Consider the following 22,192-nt stretch of genomic DNA (forward strand, 5'->3'; position numbering starts at 1 on the left):
TTCTCCTTAAATTTATTTATTATGACTTAGTGCCTCCTGATAACTCAATAGATTCTCTTTTTTTCATAAAGATGTCATCTGGCAGACTCACTGTCTCCTAGTGGCCAAGAGGACTGGGAATACCCACTCATCAATCCACTTCCTATTTTCACAGTTTATTCCTAAATTCCTTCTGTGTAAAAGGAGAAATTCTCCTTCTCTCTCTCTCTCTCTCATTCTCTCTCTCACAGAATAGCATTTTTGTGCATTTAGCAAGTCAATGCCTGCTGAATAACCTGCTCAGTGACAAGATATGCCTCTCATATCCTGAGGCAACGTATGGAAACAACAGGCATAACTGAAGTGAATATTTCCTCTATTAAATCTCTGTTCACAGGCCACTTCTCTATGAACTTTGGTTCTGGTCTTCGCCTACCATTCAAGCCTGCAGACACTCTACTTCTAACTCCCTTGATACTTGCCATTTGCATCTCCTGTTGTGTGTGCTGCCTTAAATGTTACTCCACTGTTGTCGTGTGTGAGTTCTTCCTGGAGAGCTGTGTCATCATTCCCTCCCGTCTGATCTCACCTCCTGCCCTATCCCCTCAGCCCACTCAGCTGGACTCTGGCTCTTCCTTAAATACACTCTGACCTCCGGCCTTTTGCATTCAGTCCCTCGGCATGGAATATTCTTTTCCCAGAAAGTGTCACCTTCACTCTCGCCGCCCTTCTGTTTGCCTCAAACACCCATCTATCAGAGCTGTCTTTCCTCTCTACCTGTGGCGGGCAGGGGGCTCCCAGTGATCCACATCTGCCGCTGTACATGCCTTTGTGTGACCATCTCCCCTGTGACTTCAAACCAATAGAATTGAAGATTCAAAACAGAATTGAAGTCTAGGATAGATCACTTCTGTGATTATATTACATAAGACTGTAACTTCTGTCTTGCTAGCAGATGCTCTCTCTCTTTGTCTTTGATGAAGCAAAGAGATGCACAGGGCAAGGAACTCAGGGCAGCCTCCAGTGGGAGCCAGAGAGGAACTGAGGCCCTCAGTCCAACAGCCCTGGAGAAAATCAATTCTGCCAACAATCAAAGTGAGCAGAAGTGGATCCTTCCTCAGGGGAGCATTCAGACAAGGCCCCAGCCCTGGCCCACATCTTGAGTGCAGCTTTAAGAGATACCCTGACTCAGAGGACTCTAGTGAAGCCAGGCCCAAATTCCTGACCCACAGAAATTGTAAGATAATAAATGTATATTATTTTAAGTCATTGCCTGTGTGGTAATTTGTTATGTTGTCATAGATAACTAATACATAAGCCCATTTAAAATGATACCTGCCCGTTTCCCACCCCCTGCCCGGCATTCTCATTCCCCTTATTCTGCTGTGTTTTGAATAATGCATCACTACCTCACATGTTATACATCTATCTCTTTTATTTGTCTGCCTCCCTCATTTAAATCTGTACAGGGAGATCTAAGTTTTGTTGGAATTGAAACTTCTACAATTTGGGGCAGAGTGACTCTTTAAGGAAAAAAAATTACAAAATTATGAAATAAAATTCAGGCATTAAATACTTAATTAGGATGAGAAAAGCAATCCTAGCAAATTACATATTTTTAAAAGCTGAAAAATCTGAAAAAACAATATATATTTTACTGATTGCCTAACATACTTCTGTAATACTCTTTTCCTACAGTTTTTGGCCTCTATATCTTTTAATCACCTCTCCACTTGACAATTTATGAAATCATGTTTTCTAAAAAGTATTCAATATGTTTTGGCATGGTAAGTTGAATCTTTTTAAAAAAAGATTTATTTATTTATTTATTTTTTAGAAGGGTGGGTGGGAAGGGGCAGAGGGAGAGAGAGCCTTAAGCAGACTCTGCACTGAGCACAGAGCCCAACTCAGGGCTTGATCCCATAACCCCAAGATCATGACCTGAGCCCAAACCAAGAGTAGGATGCTTAACCAACTGCACCACCCAGGTGCTCAGACATGGTAAGTTGAATCTTAAAAAACGTTTATTATTTATAGTTAAGAGAAGTTCCTTTCATTTTTATAATTCCTATTTGTAATGTCATGTGAATGTTTAGGACTGTTTTCCAATATCGTACAGGAGCTATAATATTTTAAGTTCCCTCAAGTTTTCTTTACAGGGATTAATCCAGAAAATCTTCGAATTGGTGACATTTCTCAACCACTTTGTTGTTGACATCTTTGTTGAAATATGTTAGGGCACAAAAGAGACAGTGACCTCAACTTTCCCATGTCAGGCTGTGTGAACACTTGGGAAGGGGCCTGCAGAGTGAGGGTCCCTGAAACTTAAGCTTCTCTTGTTTTATGGTAAATCTGTTTTTGTCCGTAGCAGTAGGGAATCTGCCTATGTTGTTTACTGCTGTATTCCCCAGTATTCAGAAGAGTGCCCAGTCCATGGTTATGGATCAATAATAATCAACTGGATTGACAAACTGCTGATTGTTTCACTTTCTATCTAACAATAACATATAATGGGAGATCAATATCTAACAATAACATATAATGGGAGATCAATAAAGACCAGCTTAATTAATAAATATGAGTTCTGGACTGGTTCAAAGGAAGATGCTTGAATGCAGGCTACTGAGAAGATACACAGATAGATGGATGAAAAGGTAGATTAGTAAATATACAGACATTTTATTTTCTATTTAGAATTTCAGAGAACATTTAACTTTGTTTTATTTATCTAGCTATAGGTGAACCCTGAAAAGAAGATGGACTATTTGGGGGGTGATGGGGTAGCAGAAGTATGCCAGTGCTAGAAGTATAAGGATTTTTTTTTTAAACTGAAAAATCCACATACTGGGCAAGACCAACAATATCTCATTGTGCCTAAGAGCTTAGGGTTTGAATAGCTCTGTGATCTTGGGCAAGTTCCTCATCCTAAATAAGCCACCACTTTTTCACCTGTGAAATAGATATAACACACAAATCTACCTCATCGTGATCAGACAAATGCATTTAAAACTCTCAACCCAGTGCCTAGCAAATGATGAGCACTTAGTAAAGACAGCTGATTTTGTTTGTTTTTTTCACTATTAATATCATTATATGTTACCAAGGATAGCATGATTTTTGTGAAGTTTACAAAGACATACCAATTTGTGATCCCACCTTCACCTCTACCACGAAAAGCATATTCTAAATGAATTTCCATTTAAGTTTTTGAGAACTGGTGTGTAATAGATAGGAGGATGACACATTACTGCATTTTGCTGAGGCATACCCAAAGTGTACCACAAAAGCCATCAGTTGGTGGATCCTTCAGGAAGTCACACAATCAGGAAGTGGGGTTACTCAGATCCTGACTTTAAACTTTGGAAACAGACTTCAAACTCTAAAGTGTAGCTAATCATTACTTAGAATATTTATGACAATGACAAATGGTCATAGGTCACATTAGATCATTTGAACACATACACAAGCACAGGAACTCATTTTCAATAGCATTGTCTTCATACTAAAAGGCCAAAAATGCAGAAATAATGTAGAAAGCGCTCTCCTGCCCCTAAAAAAACGCAAAGCAAGTAAACTCTCTAGAAATGACCATATACCGTATACAGATTTAAGCTCTGTGATGGCTGGCTTATAGCTACAGTGCTTAAAAAAAAAAAAAAAAAAGGTTGTGCAAAATCCAAAAGCATAAGGTGACCTTTACAACTGCTTCTGGACTACAGCAGCATAACATTTTCCCTCTTTCATTAAGAAAAATGCAATTTTTGTTTAAAAGACTGTTTTCAGTGTTAAATTTAAATTCAGTAAGGATCTAGGTGCTACCCTTTACCTCCACAGGTGATGTTAGAATTGAAAAGCAGAGCTCCTGAGGGGCTGCCTTGAATCCTCCCCAATTCCCCCAGGGTCTGACACAGCTGCTATCGGATAGGACTATAAAGTTCCTTAAACAGATCTCTTCAACAAACGAATGATGATAAAAATAGATGAATACCAAGTATATGGACTTTTAAAAAATAGCATCATATATGCTTTTCCAGTTTGCAAAATACTTTGCCGTTCATAATCCCCTTTGATCCTCCCATTGACCCAGAAATGTAGGGAATAGTTCACTTGTGATATGCAAAGTCACCAGGAAAAATGGCATTTAGTTTGCTCTTCAGCGCTGGAGTTCTTTCCACAAGGCCATGAACATTAAATGTGCCTAATACGGGCACACTTTGTTGTATTGCACTTCACTTTATTGAGCTTTAGGTTGCGGTTTTTACCAATTGAAGGACTGTGGCAACCCTGGGTCTAGCAAGTCTATTGGTCACATTTTTTCCAACAGCATTTGCTCACTTCATGTCTCTGTGTCATATTTTGGTAATTCTTGCAATATTTCAAACTTTTCCACTATTATTATATTTGTTATGGTGATCTGTGATCAGTGATTATGACTTGCTGAAAGCTCAGATGATGATGAGCACTTTTTAGCAATATTTTAAAATTAAGGCATGTACTTTTTGGGGACATAATGTTATCACACACTTAAGAGATGACAGTATAGTCTAAACATAACTTTTGTATACACTGGAAAACAAAAAAATTATTTAACTCACTTTATTGCAATATTTGCTTTATTGTGGGGGTCTAGAACTGAAGCCCCATTATCTCTGAGGTACATCTCTACACGTTTGTTTATTGTAGTTGTTCTCAGCTGGGAGAATTTTGTTCCTCGGGGGCATTTTGTAATGTCTGGACCTATTTTTGGTTGTCACACTTGGGGGGTGGTGGCTACTAGCATCTAGTGGGTGAAGGCCAGTGATGCTGCTCAACATCCTACAGTGCACAGGACAGCCCCTCCACCCACCCCCACCTGCCCGGCAGGAATTATCTGGCCCCAATGTCAATAAGGCCCATGTTGAGCAACTCTGATGTAAACAATGAACTGTCTTGTAAGCACCATTAAGTTGATTAAGTTACTGTGGTGGTTTTAAAATCTGTCTGGGAATTACCTGACACTCTTCCCATCAAGAGAATAAGTGTCCTTCCTCAGAATCTAGACGAGACTTTATGATTGCTTTGATGAATAGAGGAAGTTGCATGATTTCTGAGTCTACGTTAGAAAAGGCCATGCAGTTTCTGCCAGTTTGGGGGGAGGGAGGGAACACAAGCCTTTGGATCCCTGAGTCATCCTGCAGGAAGTCAGGCTATCAGAGGGTGCCATGAGGGCAAGGCCCCCTGATGGGGCCACACAAAGAGAGAGCTGCCCGCCCTCTGACAGTAACCACATGAGAAACCTCAGGCCAGAACGGCCCAGCCAAGCTATTCCCAAAGTCCTACTCAAGAAACCATGAGAGATAACAAATGATGGTTGTCATTTTAAGCCACTAAGTTTTAGGGTGAGGGCTTACATGGCAAAAGCTCACCAGAACAATCTCCAAATTTGGTTGCTTGAAGTCAAGTGCTCTGGCAAACAGAATGTCCTCTCTCTCCCCCTAAACCGGTCTGACCCATGGAAGCATGGAAATCTTAACTAGAGGTCTGCCACTTCCCAAGTGAAATGGATTATAATCAGCCTATGGGAAATAGGTCACCAAAGGGGGGAGGGGGTTGTCAAAGAGATTTTCGGAAGAAATTCTGAAGAGCATTTTGAATGTTGGACAGCACACTGCAGGCTGGAGTCTTGGGCTTCAGTCATTTCAAAAACTGATTATTATTAAACTGAGGCATTTACTAGATGATCTCTTGATGTTCTTCTAGGCCTAAATTCTAGAATATCCTAATCTACACATATTTTTCAAAAGACAGGCATTTTTACATTGTAACTTAAAAAGTACACCCTAATGAATATAAAGAATGAAGCATCATTTTACATCCACCAAACTAAAAAAAGTTAAAAAAAAACTACAAAAGGTGAATTAAAACCTAATGTTGGTGAAATTTGTAAATTCACACATTATTGAGGCCTACACTGTTCACTCCACAACAAGAGCTAAAAAATACAAATAATCTTTGACCCAGTAATGCCCCCTCTGGAAACTGTCCAAAAGGAAAAAGGAAAGAAAAAGCTTCTTGCACAATGATATTTATAGCCACATTATTTACAGTAGGGGAAAAAGCCCACAGGAAACAACCTAAATATCCAACAATGAAACAATAGCTAGCCATGATACGGCAGGATGCATTAATGCAAAGCTGTAAATACGAAGCCCATATAGAATTGTACAAAAGATATCAAGTGAAAAAAAGTGTATTTTTTACCAATCATTTCCATACACATGGTAAGTGTATCTATAAAAAGTTACTTTCACACTTATAAATGTCAAAAGAGAGAAATACAAATACTTTTTCTGTTAAGATGACTATTTTAGTATGTGTCATTTTTCTATAAGGATATTAAAACATTCAGCTTTAATATTCTGAAACTATTAATCAAGTTTAGTATTTCAATGGACTTATGTACCTCACAGTTATCTGAATTCTAGTTTTATGTTTATTTTTATATTTTTAAAAAATTTTATTTATTTATTTGTCAGAGAGAGAGAGAGAGAGCACAAGCAGGGGGAGTGGCAGGCAGAGGGAGAAGCAGGCTCCCCGCTGAGCAAGGAGCCTGACACGGGACTCGATCCCAAGACCCTGGGATCATGACCTGAGCCAAAGGCAGACACTTAACTGACTGAGCCACCCAGATGTCCCTAGTTTTAGGTTTATTTAAAAAATTTTTTTTTACCAATTGGGATGCCTGGGTGGCTCAGTCGTTAAGTGTCTGCCTTCAGCTCAGGTCATGATCCCAGGGTCCTGGGATCGAGCCCGGCATTGGGCTCCCTGCTCTGTGGGAAGCCTGCTTCTCCCTCTCCCATTCCCCCTGCTTGTGTTTCCTCTCTCGCTGTGTGTCTCTCTGTCAAATAAATAAATAAAATCTTTAAAAAAATTTTTTTTTTACCAATCATTTTTTTGAGCACTTACTATATGCCAGGTCTTGGGAATACTGTGATAAATAGGATTGAAGGTGATTTTAAAGAAGGTATTCAGTGGAAGAGAGAGTCCGCTGAAGCCAAATTATGGGTGCTGCTTTATGAAAAGAGAGTAGGGAAATGAGACAGCGCTTTGGGGACAAAAGGATGTTTACACCGTGCTCATGCTTTGATTCATCTTGTTACTTGTCAATAGAGCTAGCCTAGTTGCACATTTCAAGGCAAAGAAGAGACATTTTAAAAGCAAACAAACTCTGCCAAAGAAGTGAAGAAAGAAAAAGATCGATGAAAGAAATATTTTAACCAATTCAGATAAATCTGCACATAGAGGCTTTTTTGCATATTCTAACTGGAAAGAACTAGGAAGTTTTCCACTTGGCCTTCATTCAGAAAGTGTGCCTTTCCTCCGTGTATGACAGGAATTGCCATACATGTCTCAGACTGTCATCACTCACTCAACAAAATTCAGCTGGGCCCAAGTGAAAAGGACATGGGCCCTGTCTTCTCAGAATTTGCAATTGATGGGGGTGAGAGCTGAGTAAATGGATTTTTGAAATAGAAAGTGACAAGTGTTATGAACATGCGGGGAACACCCAAACTGAATTGGGGTTGGGAAGGTTTCCTGGGGTGCATGAGCCTCAATGCTATTGACACATAAATGATGTGCAGAAGATGGGTTGAGGGATAGAGAGTATTTCACAAAAAGAGAACACGGACGAAGGTAAGAGACCGTGAGGACTGTACTCTTAAAAAGGGTTAAGGCCATATCTCACTTAGACCATAACAAAAAAGTAATGATAAAATGATGTCTGATAATTTCGGGGCAAAAATTAAATACTGTGATGATAAAGGGGTTTCTTAATTACTATGTGCTATGGTCTGAATGCTTGTGTCCCCCTTCCCCACCCTAACTTCATATGTTGAAATCCTAACCCCCAAAGATGATGGTGTTAGGAAGTGGGGCCTTTGAGAGGTGCTTAGGCTTCACCCTCATGAATGGGATTGGTGCCTTATAAAAGAGGCTCCAGAGAGACTCCAGCCCCTTCCACCAGCTTCGAAAAAGGGGAGGCCTCTTGCCAGAAACATGACCAACCGATCTAGAGGCTTGGACTTCCAGCCTCTAGAATCCTGAAAGCCACCCAGTCTGTGGTATTTTGTTATAGAAATCCAAATGGACTAAGACACTATGACATTTACATAAATTATTTATTTAATCATCTTTCAATTTTTTATTAAGGCTTTTTTATTCAAGCTATTACGTTTTTATGCTGAAAAGTAAATAAAGATCACATAGAAGTATCCCAATTTCCAAGGCTAAGTTATTCTTTTTTTCCCCCTCAACAATGTTAATAAGTACAGAGAAAAACTAAGTCAATTGTTCTGAGAGATCTGTTTATACACTAGCGTTTGGAATATGGCTTTGGAAAGGTTATAGAAGCCCAAAGATTCAGTGTCCATATTCTAACAAGCGTCCATGAAGCTATTTGGTAAGGACCTGAAGGTAACTGGTCAACAATTTGGAATAGAGTTGTCTGACTGAGCTGACCAGAAGCCAGTCTGCATTTCTACACTGTATCCATGGGAATGAGATCAGGCGTGCACAAAGACAAACAAAGGCCACCTTCAAATGAATGAGAGGGAATGACAACTGTCAATGTTCAAGGCATCCATGGGCGCAAGAGCTTTGCTCATGCTTTTCAAAACACAATGAAATAATCTCTTATGCTGACAATACAGTGTCTATCACTCCTTTATTTCCATGGCTCTGTTTAAACATTAACCTCATTTTTATACAGAAAGCTTTTCAATGATCAGGAGTTATGTATGGCTTCTGTGGTAAAAACTGTCTCTAGTCACTTTAAACTCCTAAAAGGAAGAACTGCAGTTACTCTTTCAGAACACAGAATAATAATGTGGGAATTTTCACCAACAAAATTGCACAGTTGCGGTGAACTGTTTGGACAACAAAGCAGACAACTCTTTCAAAGGAAGAACAATATATTTGAAAACTATTAACAGTCCCCATATTCTGTGGCCCTGAAAACATTAGCAAAATATGCAGTTCAAGTTTGTACTGGTTAGTTAATGTAATTTATATGTACAAGAGTCAGCAGGTACAGACTGGAAAAAATATTTGACTATAAGTACTTTGAACTAATGATAACTTTAACAAAATTAAGAGTCGGCATTAATTTCTTTTCTAATTTGTATGATTAAATGAAAATGTTTTAAAACACTTTGAAAACACCGCTGAGTTACACAGAATAAAAGGCTTTAATATTTTACTAACAGAACCTTTCAAAGCCAACTCTAATTCTCTGTGTTCTATGGGACTATGATTTCTGAAAAGATGACTTTGAGGATATTTATTATACTGGATAGAAATAAAGAACTAAAAGCTTAACTGGAGAAACCTATCTATAACTCTAAAAGAACTTCTTTGTTTCTTCAGAAATCTGACTAAAGCACAGATATTAATTCTGCGACCAGAATTTGAACACTGTTATATATTATGCACCCTAAAAACCATGCAAAGCTTATTAATTACAGCTATTTTAGCATGGTAAGTCTGCTCTGAAACATAAATATATACAAGGGCTCCCTCATCGGTCCAAGCAGCCACCCTGGAGGGTGGGGGGTGCCAATTCCCACGGCTGGGCTGTCTCCCTCTGCACCCCTCAAAGTCATCAACTTCACCTGTCTCATCAGTTCAAGTCTTCTCCATGTCAGACCCCAAAACCCACTCTGCCTTCCTTCATACAGGCATCTGTGGCTTTGAAGCTGTTGCCAGAGCTGCTGCTGTTGCGGCCCTACAATTCTGCCCCCCCTTTCTCTCTGATGACCCCTTTGCATTGGATGTCAGCGCTCGTCCTTTCCCCCAGTCTCTCCCCCTCTAGGGACTCCTGCCACATATACAGATGCCTCAATGCAGTTCTCAAAATTCACAAGTAGACCATGCAATAACCTAAGTAACAGAAGCAAAAAAAAAAAAAAAAAAAAAAATCTCATTATAATCATTTTTATGCAAGTCTCTCCCATGTTTGTTGGTTTGTTTATGCAAGTCTCTCCCGTCCTGTCCCTCTGCCACTCCCTCTCCTCTTTTAGTGCCTAACTTCCCGATGCTGCCTGCATTTCCTCACAGTGAACTGACTCCTCAGCCCACTCCCCTCTGGCTTCAGCTTTTCGCCCCATGGAGACTGCCCTCGTCAAGGCTGTTCGACATGTTTGACTTCTGTGAACAAGCTGATCCTACCAACCAACTCTTCCCTCTCAAGATATTTGTGTGGCGCCCTACTTCCTGCAGTCTTCTTTCTGCTTACTACTCTCACTGCTCCTCTCTCCCTGGCTTCTCCTCCTCCTCACCTGACTCCATCAGGTAATCCCTCCTGTTGTGGCCAAAGCTGTCTTCTGGTCTCTGCCTGACTCCTCAACACCATGTCCTCAATGACTCTAGTTGCCTCTGACTCCTAAATCTCTATCCCCTGTTGTTCTCTCTCCTGCTTCTAATACTGCTGTATATATAACTATCTACCTACTAGACATGTGCACCTGGATGTCTCAAACAACCCGTCAAGGTGAACTGATTATCTTTTTCATCTAAGTTGCCTTTTTTCCTTGCCTTCCCCGTCTCAGTAGCAGCTCACTGAGTTGTCTACAGCCAAAACCTAGGGCTCAGTCTTGTCTTCTCCCTCACTTGCTGCCATCATAGTAAATCCTCACCAAATCCTGTCCACTCTCCCTAACTACTTTTCAAATTTGTCCCCTGTGATCTTTCTCTACTGCTACTGAATTTTGCACCATCATCCCCCAATTGTGTACTAAGCTAAAACCAAGACCAGAACCAGTTTTTCCTAAGTGCTTTTGGTGCCTTCAGTCTGGCCTCCATTCAATCCACCATCTTCCTTGCCTCCAGAGTGATCTACCCAAGGAGCCAATCTGATCATGTCACTCCCCTGCTAAGGCTCTTCAAACCTTCCCATTGTCCTCAAAAATCCATGCTCCTTACCACAGTTTACAAGGCCATTTAGGGTCAGGTGCCTACTAACTCTCACCCTCTCACCCTTTCACCCTCTGTGAATACCTTGAACAGTGTGTTCTGGACATAATGACCTTCTCCTTTCCTAGTCAAGCATCTAAAACATCTGATCCAGGAACTAGGAGACTTTGGTCCCATTCCTGGCTATGTTACTCTCCGTCCTATATTATTATCACTGGCAGCCATTTTAAAGGGGGAGAACTGGACTCTGACCTCTGAGGTCCTTCACAGTAGATTTGAATTGTAAAGATTCTTTCCTGTGCCCATGAAGACATACCAGGAGGCTTGATACTTAAATGCATCACAGTGACATTTCTCCATCCTCTGAACTCAACACTAAATTCCGTACTACCGATTTAGCAATTAATTATATATCAATATAATTATAATTATCAATAAATGATATCTATTACATCACAGAAATATATGTTAGATATCTCTGTTATAAGCATAGACAACAACACAATATGAAAACAACATAACCAAGTTTTAAATTATACAGACATTTTTTTAGGCACAAAGAGAGGGCTCTAAATTTCAATAATTCAGAAACTCAAAGACCATATCAAGGGCCTGCTTTCTATCTTTCCCCTGGGCCAGTGTACTGGCTTTACCCTCAAGCTAGCTGGTATCATGGCTGTAAGATGGCTATAGCTATCCCAAGCTTCACCTTTAGACCTGGCAGTATGTTTCTTATCCAGTATCTCTCTTAAGAATGAAAAATTCTTTCCCAAAAGTCTCCAAGCATATCTCCCTCCATATCTCATTGCCATCACATGCCCACGTCTAAATCAGACACTGGAGAGAAGCATGGGACAACTAGGAATGGCCCAGTGCAAGCCCCTTGAGGCCCCCTCTCCCTTAGCTGCTCCGACTAGGAGGCAGTCACCACACTTCTGTCAGAAAGGAGGAGGGCAGGGCTAAAATTGGCTAGGTACCTTCCAGGGGCTGAGACAGTGTCCTTCCCTCATGTTTGGACTTGTTTCCAAATAGACTGTAAACTCTCTGGACCATGTTTCAAGTTTCCTATGGCTGAGCCTAGCACATTGCCTTCCATGAAACAGTTACTGCATAAAAATATGTTCAAATGCTAGTTTTATGGAATTCACTACAGCCAGATGAACAAAGCACCTATGGATCATCTGAAGGGCCATCATAGGAATCACTTTCACATACAGAATCTCTTGTTTCAGGATTTACAGTATTAAGAGTCTTCTTTTTAGAGAGATATTCTTCTGTGTGTTCAGGTAAATCATTAGTCACCATAACAAATGAAAAAAAAACAAAAAACAAAAAACCCACAAAACCCCTCCTATCTTTGACTTGCCAATTAGAATGACAGCCTTCTGTGGTTCCTTCTCTTTTATGCTGCGCTGAATCTTTCAGTAACATCCCAAGCTAAGCAAGGCTGATAGTCCAAACCAAAGCTTTTAACTTAAGTGGGAACATTCACACGACATCAGGATGATAACTTTGGTCCCTGATATTTTCCCCATTCTTCCTGAAATACTTTATTTTTGATATACTGACTTGAATTTGTGCCTTTATTTTGCTAAATGTCTAAAATTCCATCATTGGAAGCTCATCTCTTTACATTCACAGGCTTATCCCTTTTAATAGGCCCATGGCCATTAGCACATTTAGACAGGAATAGTCATCACCCACTATAGAGGGAATTCATTTGAACTGACGCATTCCCTGACTCTTGGTGTTGAAACCTACCTGTCTTGGAGGTCATCTCATAACAAGGTGGTACAGGCAATACTGGAATTTTAATTTGTTAGGAAAGACGAGATACAGCCCTAATATTTAAGCAATTACTTTCAAATCTGGCTGTACATCAGAAATGTTTGAATAATTGTTTTTAAATACTGATCCTGAGCCCCAGTGCCTGAATTTAAATCAAACAGAGGCTCATGAACCAGGACTTAAGGGAGCAAAGCATAGTCATGGCTGGGCAGGTGCAGCTGGAGAGCCATGCGGTGGGGAGTTACTTTGTAAGATGGTGGTTTATGGCCATGGAGGTGCTGAAGCAGTTTAGGGTCAGTCCCAGAAATGAGAGATGACCTCAGACTTCCCTTTGAGTCATAAAAGAAAAACTTCCCTACTTTATAATTTTGCTTGGGGTTGTCTTGGGGCAATGGTGAGTTGCAAAGGGATAAGAGGAAAAGGGAAAAAGCATCAAGGCAGTGAAGGCAAAGGGAATAGTCTGGAAAATAACACTAAATATGGTCTGATCAAGTGCAGTCAGAACACAGAAGGGTGTGTATAGGTGTATCTCTACGGCTTTGGGGCATGTGCATCATGCCCGTGCCTATGTGCAGTATGTGTACTTGCGTTGATATGTGTGCATGAGGAGTGTAGCAGAGAAAAAGCCAGAATAGGCAGGACAGACTGCAGCCAGATGGCGAAGGACTTTTTAGGCCAGGCCAAGAAATCTGGACTTCACTCCGACAGGAGATGGGGAGCCACCAAATTTTTGAAGCAAGGGGTTGATTGGATACAAATAAGTGTTTAGAAAGATAACGCTGGTGACCACGAGAAGAATGGAGCAGAGGGATAAGAGATAAAAACAGGAAAACCAGTTTACAGTTGTCCAAATACAAAGAAAGGGCCTGAACTGGGTGGTGGCAGAAGTTGCATAAGGTGGGGAAGATGGCCAGAACTTGGAGATAGGCTGTCAAGTTGAAACAAGGGAGAAGATTTCGGGTTTTCGTGTTTGCATGCGAATGCTGCTGCCCTGTAACCAACAGCAGACAAGACAGGAGAGAATTCTGGAGGGCAGGTGTTTTGACTTCAGTTGAGGATGCACTGAGCTCACGCTTATTTGACATCTGGGTGGAGATGGCAGCGGATGGAAATACTGATCCGGAACCAGAAGAGGAGTCTGGCTGGGGATTCTGACTTGAGTGGGGAACTGGCCCAGAGAGTACTGGGAGAATGAAGACAATGATCCCAGATGGAAGTCAAAACACCAAGGACTGGGCTAAACAGATGAGCTTGTGAAAGAGACTGAGGGAGAGGATTTGAAAGTATTCGGTAAAGAGGGGGGACTCTGGGGCAGGGAGAGAAGATGAGGATGATCTGTGGTCTGGCAGCACACTGGAGAATATAAGTGTCACTGTGCACTTTAAAATTACATTTTCCTTTCCGCTATGGACCTATCATTTAGATTATGAATGATCTAGGCCCCTTATGGCCTTTCTCTTCCATCCTGCATCTGCCAGTTACCGTTTCAATGACTGTAAGCACTTGAACCAAGGACTGATCAATGCAAGGTGATAAATAGGAAACTGAACTTTGAGCACTGCTTTCTCTTAAACACCTATGAGAAGGTTTACAGAAAGTAAATTTGACTCTAAATGTTAAAATGAGATTTGAGGGTTTTAAGTTTCCACAGTGGTTGGCATGTATGCTGGACAGGATGTGAGATGTATAAACACACATACATACACATATGCTTTTTACATTCTCATTTTTGGTATTTATATTTGTAATATTTATATTACACAGTTGTACTTGTACATAATTTATAAACACTTATATATGTATGTGTATAGTAATGATGAATACTCAAAAATTTTACATACGTAGGGTAATGCCAAAAAACTTCAGCTATCACTGACCTAGAGATTTAATTATTCTTTGTTAATTTGGGATATTCATGGTATTAGAAAGTGATGTTGCTTCTCTGGGAACCTGGACTGATATCATAAATGACCAAGCTTGATTATGATCATCCTGAATTTAGAGAAAATTTGTTTTTGAGTATGCAAATAACTGGAACAGAAGGAAGGAATAAATATTAAAAAATCATTTTTACAGATGTCATTTTAAATCACCTCTGCTTGCTTGCACTGATTTGTCCTTATTAACTACCTCCAGGTTAAAAACCTCTATACCTGACTTCATGCCTTGCAGCAACACATTCCACTAAAGTATTTCTCACTGCTCTTTAAAAAACAAGCCTCAACACTTCAAAGATAAGAAAATGATGTTATGTTTCCATAGCTTCTGTTAATAATGGGTAATTAAAGAGAGATGTAAACCTTGGATTTAAATGTCTATTAGTTCTTGGGAAGGTCGTGGTGTTCCAGGGACTGATTTTCAACGTGAATCCAACTTTATTTGAAACCCCTAGATTAGGTTGATGGTCCCTCAAAACACTCTTTGGGTACCAGCACAGAATATCCACGAAGCACCACACAAAGGGTTGGACAGAAAACCTAATGATGCCTAGTTTCTGCTGGGGTTGGCGATAGTGGTGCTATTTCTCTATTATCTCAGACTGGGAGAAAATGCTACAGGGTTATCTGGATTAGGTTTCTTCCATAATAAAGAATAACCTGGCTAAATGCCTCAAAGGAGGATAAGAAATATTTATATGTATTAGGAAATATTTATATTCTTTGTAAAAACACTTGAAAATCAGAGACCATTTTTTTGTTTTGATAGCTGTTCAGACTACAAAATACAAATGTGGCCCCCTTCCTCCCAGTAAACTAAAGTTCTTACAGTAAGCACACACTAGGCTCTGGAAAACGTCTGGAGAAGGTACACTTGATGGATGAGGGTCGCACAACTTAGTGCAGAAGGCGATGGGTGGGCCTCACTCTCACCGCCCTGCAGTTGGAGCTACCGCTTTAGTTAATTCTCTTGTTGGCAGCGGCTATGATCAAGAAAGTAAAAAGAACTTTTCCTGGCCTAAGTTTATATTAAGTTGAACAGAAACGTTACAATAATTAGAGGAAGGCAGAAGGGAAGGAAGAATTCCCTTCTGCCGAGTATTTAAGAGGCACTAGGTTTTTCTATGTCCTCTAAGGTTAGAAACATCCGTGCTGCAGCCTGAAGAAATGGAAGCATAATTCACACCCTCGGGTTGAAAAACAAGCATTTCGGGCCCCCAGGCTCCTGCAAAGCCACCGGGTATGGCGCTGAGGTGGTGCATGCTGCTTCCCAGAACCGGGACCCGAAGAACCCTCTGGTGTGGGTCCCGGGCGGCACCTGCTGTCAGCCGGGCTGCAGGACTCTCCATCTTCAGGACACCCCTTAGTCTCCACTCCCTCTGTGCATGTGTGTGCGTGCGCGTGTGTCTAAAACCAAAGCGCGCAGGAGCTGACTTTGAAGGGTGCTTCACAGACAGAGTGAGACACGCCTTATGGGGACACCAGGCGGGGGAGAGAGGGAATGGGGAGTCTCTCTCTATCCGGCTCTGGATGGCTGGGAGCCTAGGTCCACGTGGAATCCGAGCAGAGAGGCGCGCTGCCTGCCCCCTCATCCCGCAAAACTCCTCCCTCCTGCCCCAGGGACTCGCGCAGGTCCCTCCGGCAGCTGATGGAGAGCGAACTCCTCGCTTACCTTGACTGAGCACTAACACCAGCCGCAACGGCGCGCCCCCTGTCCGTCCTGGCCGCATCCTGAGCCTGCGGGGGGACGGTAGCTGCTCTCGGTTTGCGGAGGGATTCCAGAACGCGGACTCCAGAAGCTGTCCCGAGAGCTTCTCTCGCCCGCGGGGTGAGGGCAGGGAAAAGTTGCCTGGCAGCTCCTGGGACGCCAAGGCCCGCCCCGGCCCGCCCCTCGGCCACGGCAAACACCGGATCTGCCCCGGCCCCGCCCCACCGAGCCCACTCCCTGCGGCCCCGCGGGCACCTGCGCTCAACCACACCCCTGGAAACCACACCTTAACTCCCCCGCGCGGTTCCGGCCCAGGCCTGGGGGAACCCGGAGGCCGCGGGGCTGGGGTCCGCGAGCCTGGCCTTTTTCCTGCCCTGCACCAGACTGGCCGGGCACCTCCGACGGGCGGGAGCCGGCCTGTCACTACCCCGCCCCTCACGGCCGGCCTGCCGCCCGCCCGCAGGAAACCCGGGTCCCCCGGAGAACCTTGGCCCTTCTGCAGCCCTTCGTGGCTCTAGGCTCCAAACAGAGGTGGAAGGCGGGGGGGGGGGGGGGCGCCGCGAGCCCAAAGCCACGCTTTTACGGGTGGCGCCGTGCGTGGCTCTCTCTGCTTTTCTCAAGTGGGTGGAGAAACGGACAAAAATAAGTGCAGAATGACCAGGTTAGAAACTAACTCGACAGGAAAGAAGATCTGCTCACAAGTTATGATTATCCGAGGTATATTTAAGCAAGACCTGTTGCAAAAGCACCGTGTGTGTGTGTGTGTGTGTGTGTGTGTGTGTGTGTGTGTGTGATAAATCCTCATTCATTCCTCTCCTCCAAGATAATAAGCAGCTGATTTGATTACTAAGTTTAAGCGATTTACTTCAAGACACAGAGACTAGTGAGAACCCATATATGAACTTGTGACTCTTCCTTTTTGTATTACAGCATGACCATTTTATTCCATTATTTGAGTTTCAGATCTGGAAAAAAGGACATTCTGTAACCATATCTGAGATTTTTACTTACCAACCTAAGAAATAGGATATTCTCTTTTCTTTAAATCTGATTTTTCCTCCAAAAGTTCACCCACAAATTCCCAGCACATTGCTGAAACCAGAATTCTTCCAGTGACCACTTTTATGAAATAATCCAATGTTTTAATAAATTAAACTTAAGGAACTATTAGACTAATCATTATTATTATCACCATTCCAAATATTTATGGAGCAGCTAGTATGAGCACTATGGAATATTTGGGATACTGCCACTCAAGTAAAGTGGTTCATGGTGGAAGGACTTAATTAATTGGTAAAAATCAAATGCTCTCCTTTACCATAGTGGAGGCTGGAGTCTTAAAGCACTAAATTGGTATTCACCAGATGTTACTGCTTTGCACCATGACTATAAACTGAATACCTTTGAATTCAAAATGTATAGCCCCTGGTTCTTTCCTGTTTTCTTAATCTGTCCCTTACTAATTCTACTTACTAATCCTGACAAACACTTGAAGGAATTTTTTTTTTTTGACCTGTCTATGGTACTCACCTGCTTACTAAGACTCCAGATATCACCTGAGAGCTCTTAGGTGGCCATTCACTAACCCTGACACCAACTTAGCCTCTCCTCACAGCCTTCTTGCAGGAAGTCAGCCAGGTTTCAGGGAGATGAATATCTGTCTGTTTCCTTCTGACTCACTGAAATGTGAGTAAGTGTTTGGAACCGACCCTTGTTTGGGAGGCAGTGTAGCTCCCTTCATGTGAGACAGGAATCTGTGCTTTGTCTCTGGGTGCTGGAGAGGAAAATGCACCCTTCTTTGCTTTTGTGCTCAGAACTGGACAAATTAACATTATGCTGGCATGAGGTACAGAATAAATCAGGAGCTATATTTTTCCAGAGCAGGCAAAAATTTCAAAGTTCAAGAAACAAAGAATCGACTCCTGCCCCACATTAATTTTAAAAGTAGAAAGGGTTCTTGAGACCAAACAGTTTGAGAACTCATGCCTTAATCTTCCTGGGAACTGTTCTGCTTAGGTATAACTGTGCTGGACACCACATCCTGAGGAAATAAGATTAAGGCAGGGCTTTTTAAATCTTTGGTCTCAAGGAGGCCTTTACACTTAAAATTATTGAGAATCTCTCAGATGAATGGATAAAAAGATGGTGAAATATTGTATATATTTTCTAACACTTCCAAAGTCCTTTATTGGGCCAACAAGGCTGGGAGCTGCTCTTGGAGTGGGGTCCCAGTCCCAGGCTGGATTTTCCAGGTCTATGGTGCCTCTGCCTCTGTTCCTAACTGGGGCAGGTGGCCTCCTCTGACAGGCTACTTGGTTTGCTCTGTCAGGTAACCCCAGACCTCCTTGGAGTACCCCTGGACCTTGGACGGGGCCACCGAGAGAGCCAACATCAGCATAATGATGCCTGGATTCCAGGACTTGCAGATGTGAGAGTTAAACTTTGGAGGTACTGGGAGCTGGGGTATCTTCAGACTGGTCTGCTCACACATGTACTGGCTGAACTGATCCATGGCTGAGGGGTGGGGGGGGCTACCTCCTCAGACTTCTGAAGGGCAGTCTGGCTCTTGCCACTAGGCCCCAGCAGCTCCTGGTCATACACCAGGTAGATGGTGCCCCCAGCCATACTGCCCTTGATGAGGAACCTCCTCAGCAACCATGCTTGGGGCACTGTGGTCGCTCAGCTCTGTGTGCAAGGAACAAGATGATGGAATATTATTCAGTCATAAAAAAGAAGGAAATCTTACCATTTGCAATGACACGGATGAACCTGGAGGACATTATGTTAAGTGAAATAAGCCAGAGAAAGACAAATACTGTATGATCTCACTTACATGTGGAATCTAAAAAAGCCAACTCATTGTACAGAGACTAGAATGGGGTTACCAGAAGCTAGAGGTGAGGAAAATGGGGAGATGTTGGTCAAAGGGTACAAACTTTTAGTTAAAAGATGAATAAATCCTGGGTGTTTAGTGTACAGCATGGTGACTACGGTTAATAATATTGTATATTTGACATTTGCTAAGAGAGGTCTTAACTGCTCTCACAACAAAAAAAATGGTAACTGTATGAAGTGATGGATATGTTAATTATCTTGATTGTGATAATCAGATCACTATATATATATATATCAAAACCTAATGATGTACACCTTATATATATATACAAATTGTAATTGTCAATTATACCTTATTAAAGCTGGAAAAAATATGGAGGATCCCAAAGAACTTTTGTTTATGTGGATTATTTCTACCCGTGTTTATCATGTAAGAAATTGAAACAGATACATTTTCTAATATTTATATATTAATTCAACAATAAGGCTCTTATGTGTTAATGTAAATACAAAAAGTGTACAAAAAATAGCTATATTTCCCCAAATAAAGAAAATCATGAGAAGAATGGCATTGTCTTACAATTTTGCCAATCTTTTTAATGTCTGGCTTAAAAAATAAACACTTGATTTCTCATATCTGCTCCTGCATCCAATCTCTTGGGATAGGTAGTTTCAGTGAAATTATATTAATTTGGAATTAATCTGGTAGTTAGAAAAAACAGGACATAATTGTGGATATTCCTGATACTGCCCCCAACTCAAAAAGTGGTAGTTTCTTAAAGACTAGTTCCAATGGGGAATCTGAAACTACATCAATAAACTTTTCTTATCCTAGTGTTGATTTGCAACCTTGGGAGTTCCTGGGGTTGAAATCTGAAACTGGCCTTCACACATGGAGGGCAGGGAGAGAGAGGAGAAAGAGGCAGACCTCTTCCTATTGGGGGGTTGCAGTTTTAATAAGCAAGGGAATTTATATTCTAGGTTTGTCTGGAGTGGCCACAAGATGAGTGAATTTCCACACTGCTGCCAGAATCTCAAGTTTATGTAGAGCCCTTAACAGGCAGGGTTCAGTCATATATACAGTTCAGATAGTCTCAATAACACATTACTTTCTCAAAGCTGTGTCCCTGAAGTGGCTACTAGTGTGGGAACAGTAGGCAGAACCTACATTTCAAGGACAAGGGAGGAGATAAGGAGCTTCCAATTACCCAGGTCCAAATTGAAGGTCAACCAGCTGTCACATCCTCCTGATAACCTCCTCCAACATGTTGTGCATTAAAATTCATTGGTCTATCGAGCACTTTGAGTAGATCTTTCACCCACACAAAGTTTTGTCGCATCATATATTGATCATTTGGAAAATATTGGTTCACTGAGTTATGCAGATTTTCTAATTGTTGACACATTTCAGTACACAATATCAAAAAAATCATATCATCACCTATCTCATCAGAAAAGTCTTTATATATTGGGAAGCTGTCAAGCTCATGCTGGCATATACACATTTTCCAAAGTTTCAATTTTAATTTGAAAACTTGAATTTTATCATTGGCAGCACATACTATCAGTTGTTCTATGTGAAATGAAAGGCCCACTTCATTCATTTTTGAGAAATGTCTATACAATACCCAAGACTGAATAATCATAGTTTGTCTATCAATTGTTCTTTCAAGTAAAACTGGTGTTCCATGAAAAATGTGGCTAGTTCAGTTTATGGATCCTTGAGACAACCATCCTATTTCAGTGTGCAACACAAATGCTTTATGTGTATTACCAGGTTTACTCATGAAAAATATTTAAAAGACATGTACTGAAGAGTTGAGATTTAATAAAGGTAGTTAATTTTTCCTGCTTTGTCAAGGACATTCTCTCTCTCTTTTTAAGAGATTTGACAGAGAGAGAGTGCGTGAGAGCACAAATTGGGGGGAGTGTGGTTCAGGGCAGAGGGAGAAGGAGAGAGAGAATCCCAAGCAGGCTCCAAGCTCAGCATGGAGCCCAATGTGGGGTGTGATCTCATGACCCTGAGATCATGACCTGAGCCAAACTAAAGAGTTGGATGCTTAACTGACTGAGCCTCCCAGGTGCCCTGTCAAGGACATTCTTAAGTAAAACTATCTTTCTCCTCCCTCCCTCCCTTCCTCCCTCCTTCTTTCCTCCTTCCTGGTTTCTTCTCTCCCTCCCTCCTCCCCTCCCCTCCTCTGTCCTCTTCTCCCATACTTCCTCCTTCCTTTCTCTCCACTGCTCCCCTTGCCCTCTCCCTCTCATTTTTTCTCTATGAGTGTCCAGTGGTGACGAATGCAGTGATTACTCTTACTGATCATTGTTCTTGCACCATAGAGCAAATGCAAACACAGTGAAAAATGCAAATAATGTCTCAATATTAGTATGAAAATATTTTTGATCTACCAACCACCAAAAGGATCTTGAAACACCCAGGGGCCACATTCTGAGAATTACTATGGGATGGAGTGAGGCCTCTCCATTCTTCTCTTTCTAACTCTAGGCTGGAGTTTTTTAGGTAGGAGGCTCAGATGAATTTTCCCCAGCGTTCTCTCTGACCTCTTTGTATCTTTAAATCCAGCTCTTTGTTTATCTCATTCCCCCATGTACAATCACCTAAACTAGGATCCTCTGCTTTCCATCCTCCGGGCTACCACCAGGCCCCCCCCGCCACCACACCATATCAATTTTGTCCTTATCCCAACAGAATAGAGAGCCCAGAAATGGACCCTCAACTCTATGGTCAACTAATCTTCGACAAAGCAGGAAAGAATGTCCAATGGAAAAAAGACAGTCTCTTCAACAAATGGTGCTGAGAAAATTGGACAGCCACATGCAGAAGAATGAAACTGGACCATTTCCTTACACCACACACAAAAATAGACTCAAGATGGGTGAAAGACCTAAATGTGAGACAGGAATCCATCAAAATCCCAGAGCAGAACACAAGCAGCAACCTCTTTGACCTCAGCCGCAGCAACTTCTTCCTAGAAAC

At 41.8% G+C, this 22,192-nt stretch overlaps 1 protein-coding gene across 1 annotated transcript in view; it reads right to left on the minus strand.

The window, feature by feature from the left end:
• LOC116628987 (integrin alpha-2) overlaps nucleotides 1-16,384 on the minus strand; it is a 97,147-nt gene extending 80,763 nt beyond the window's left edge. Inside the window, exon 1 of the mRNA XM_032399284.1 lies at nucleotides 16,327-16,384. Coding sequence (XP_032255175.1) covers nucleotides 16,327-16,384 — 58 coding nt within the window. The remainder of the gene's footprint in view (nucleotides 1-16,326) is intronic.
• Between the last annotated feature and the right edge of the window lie 5,808 nt (nucleotides 16,385-22,192).

This window comes from Phoca vitulina, unplaced genomic scaffold (genome assembly GCF_004348235.1).
Source record: "Phoca vitulina isolate PV1807 unplaced genomic scaffold, GSC_HSeal_1.0 scaffold165, whole genome shotgun sequence".
In the NCBI taxonomy this organism is placed as follows: domain Eukaryota; kingdom Metazoa; phylum Chordata; class Mammalia; order Carnivora; family Phocidae; genus Phoca; species Phoca vitulina.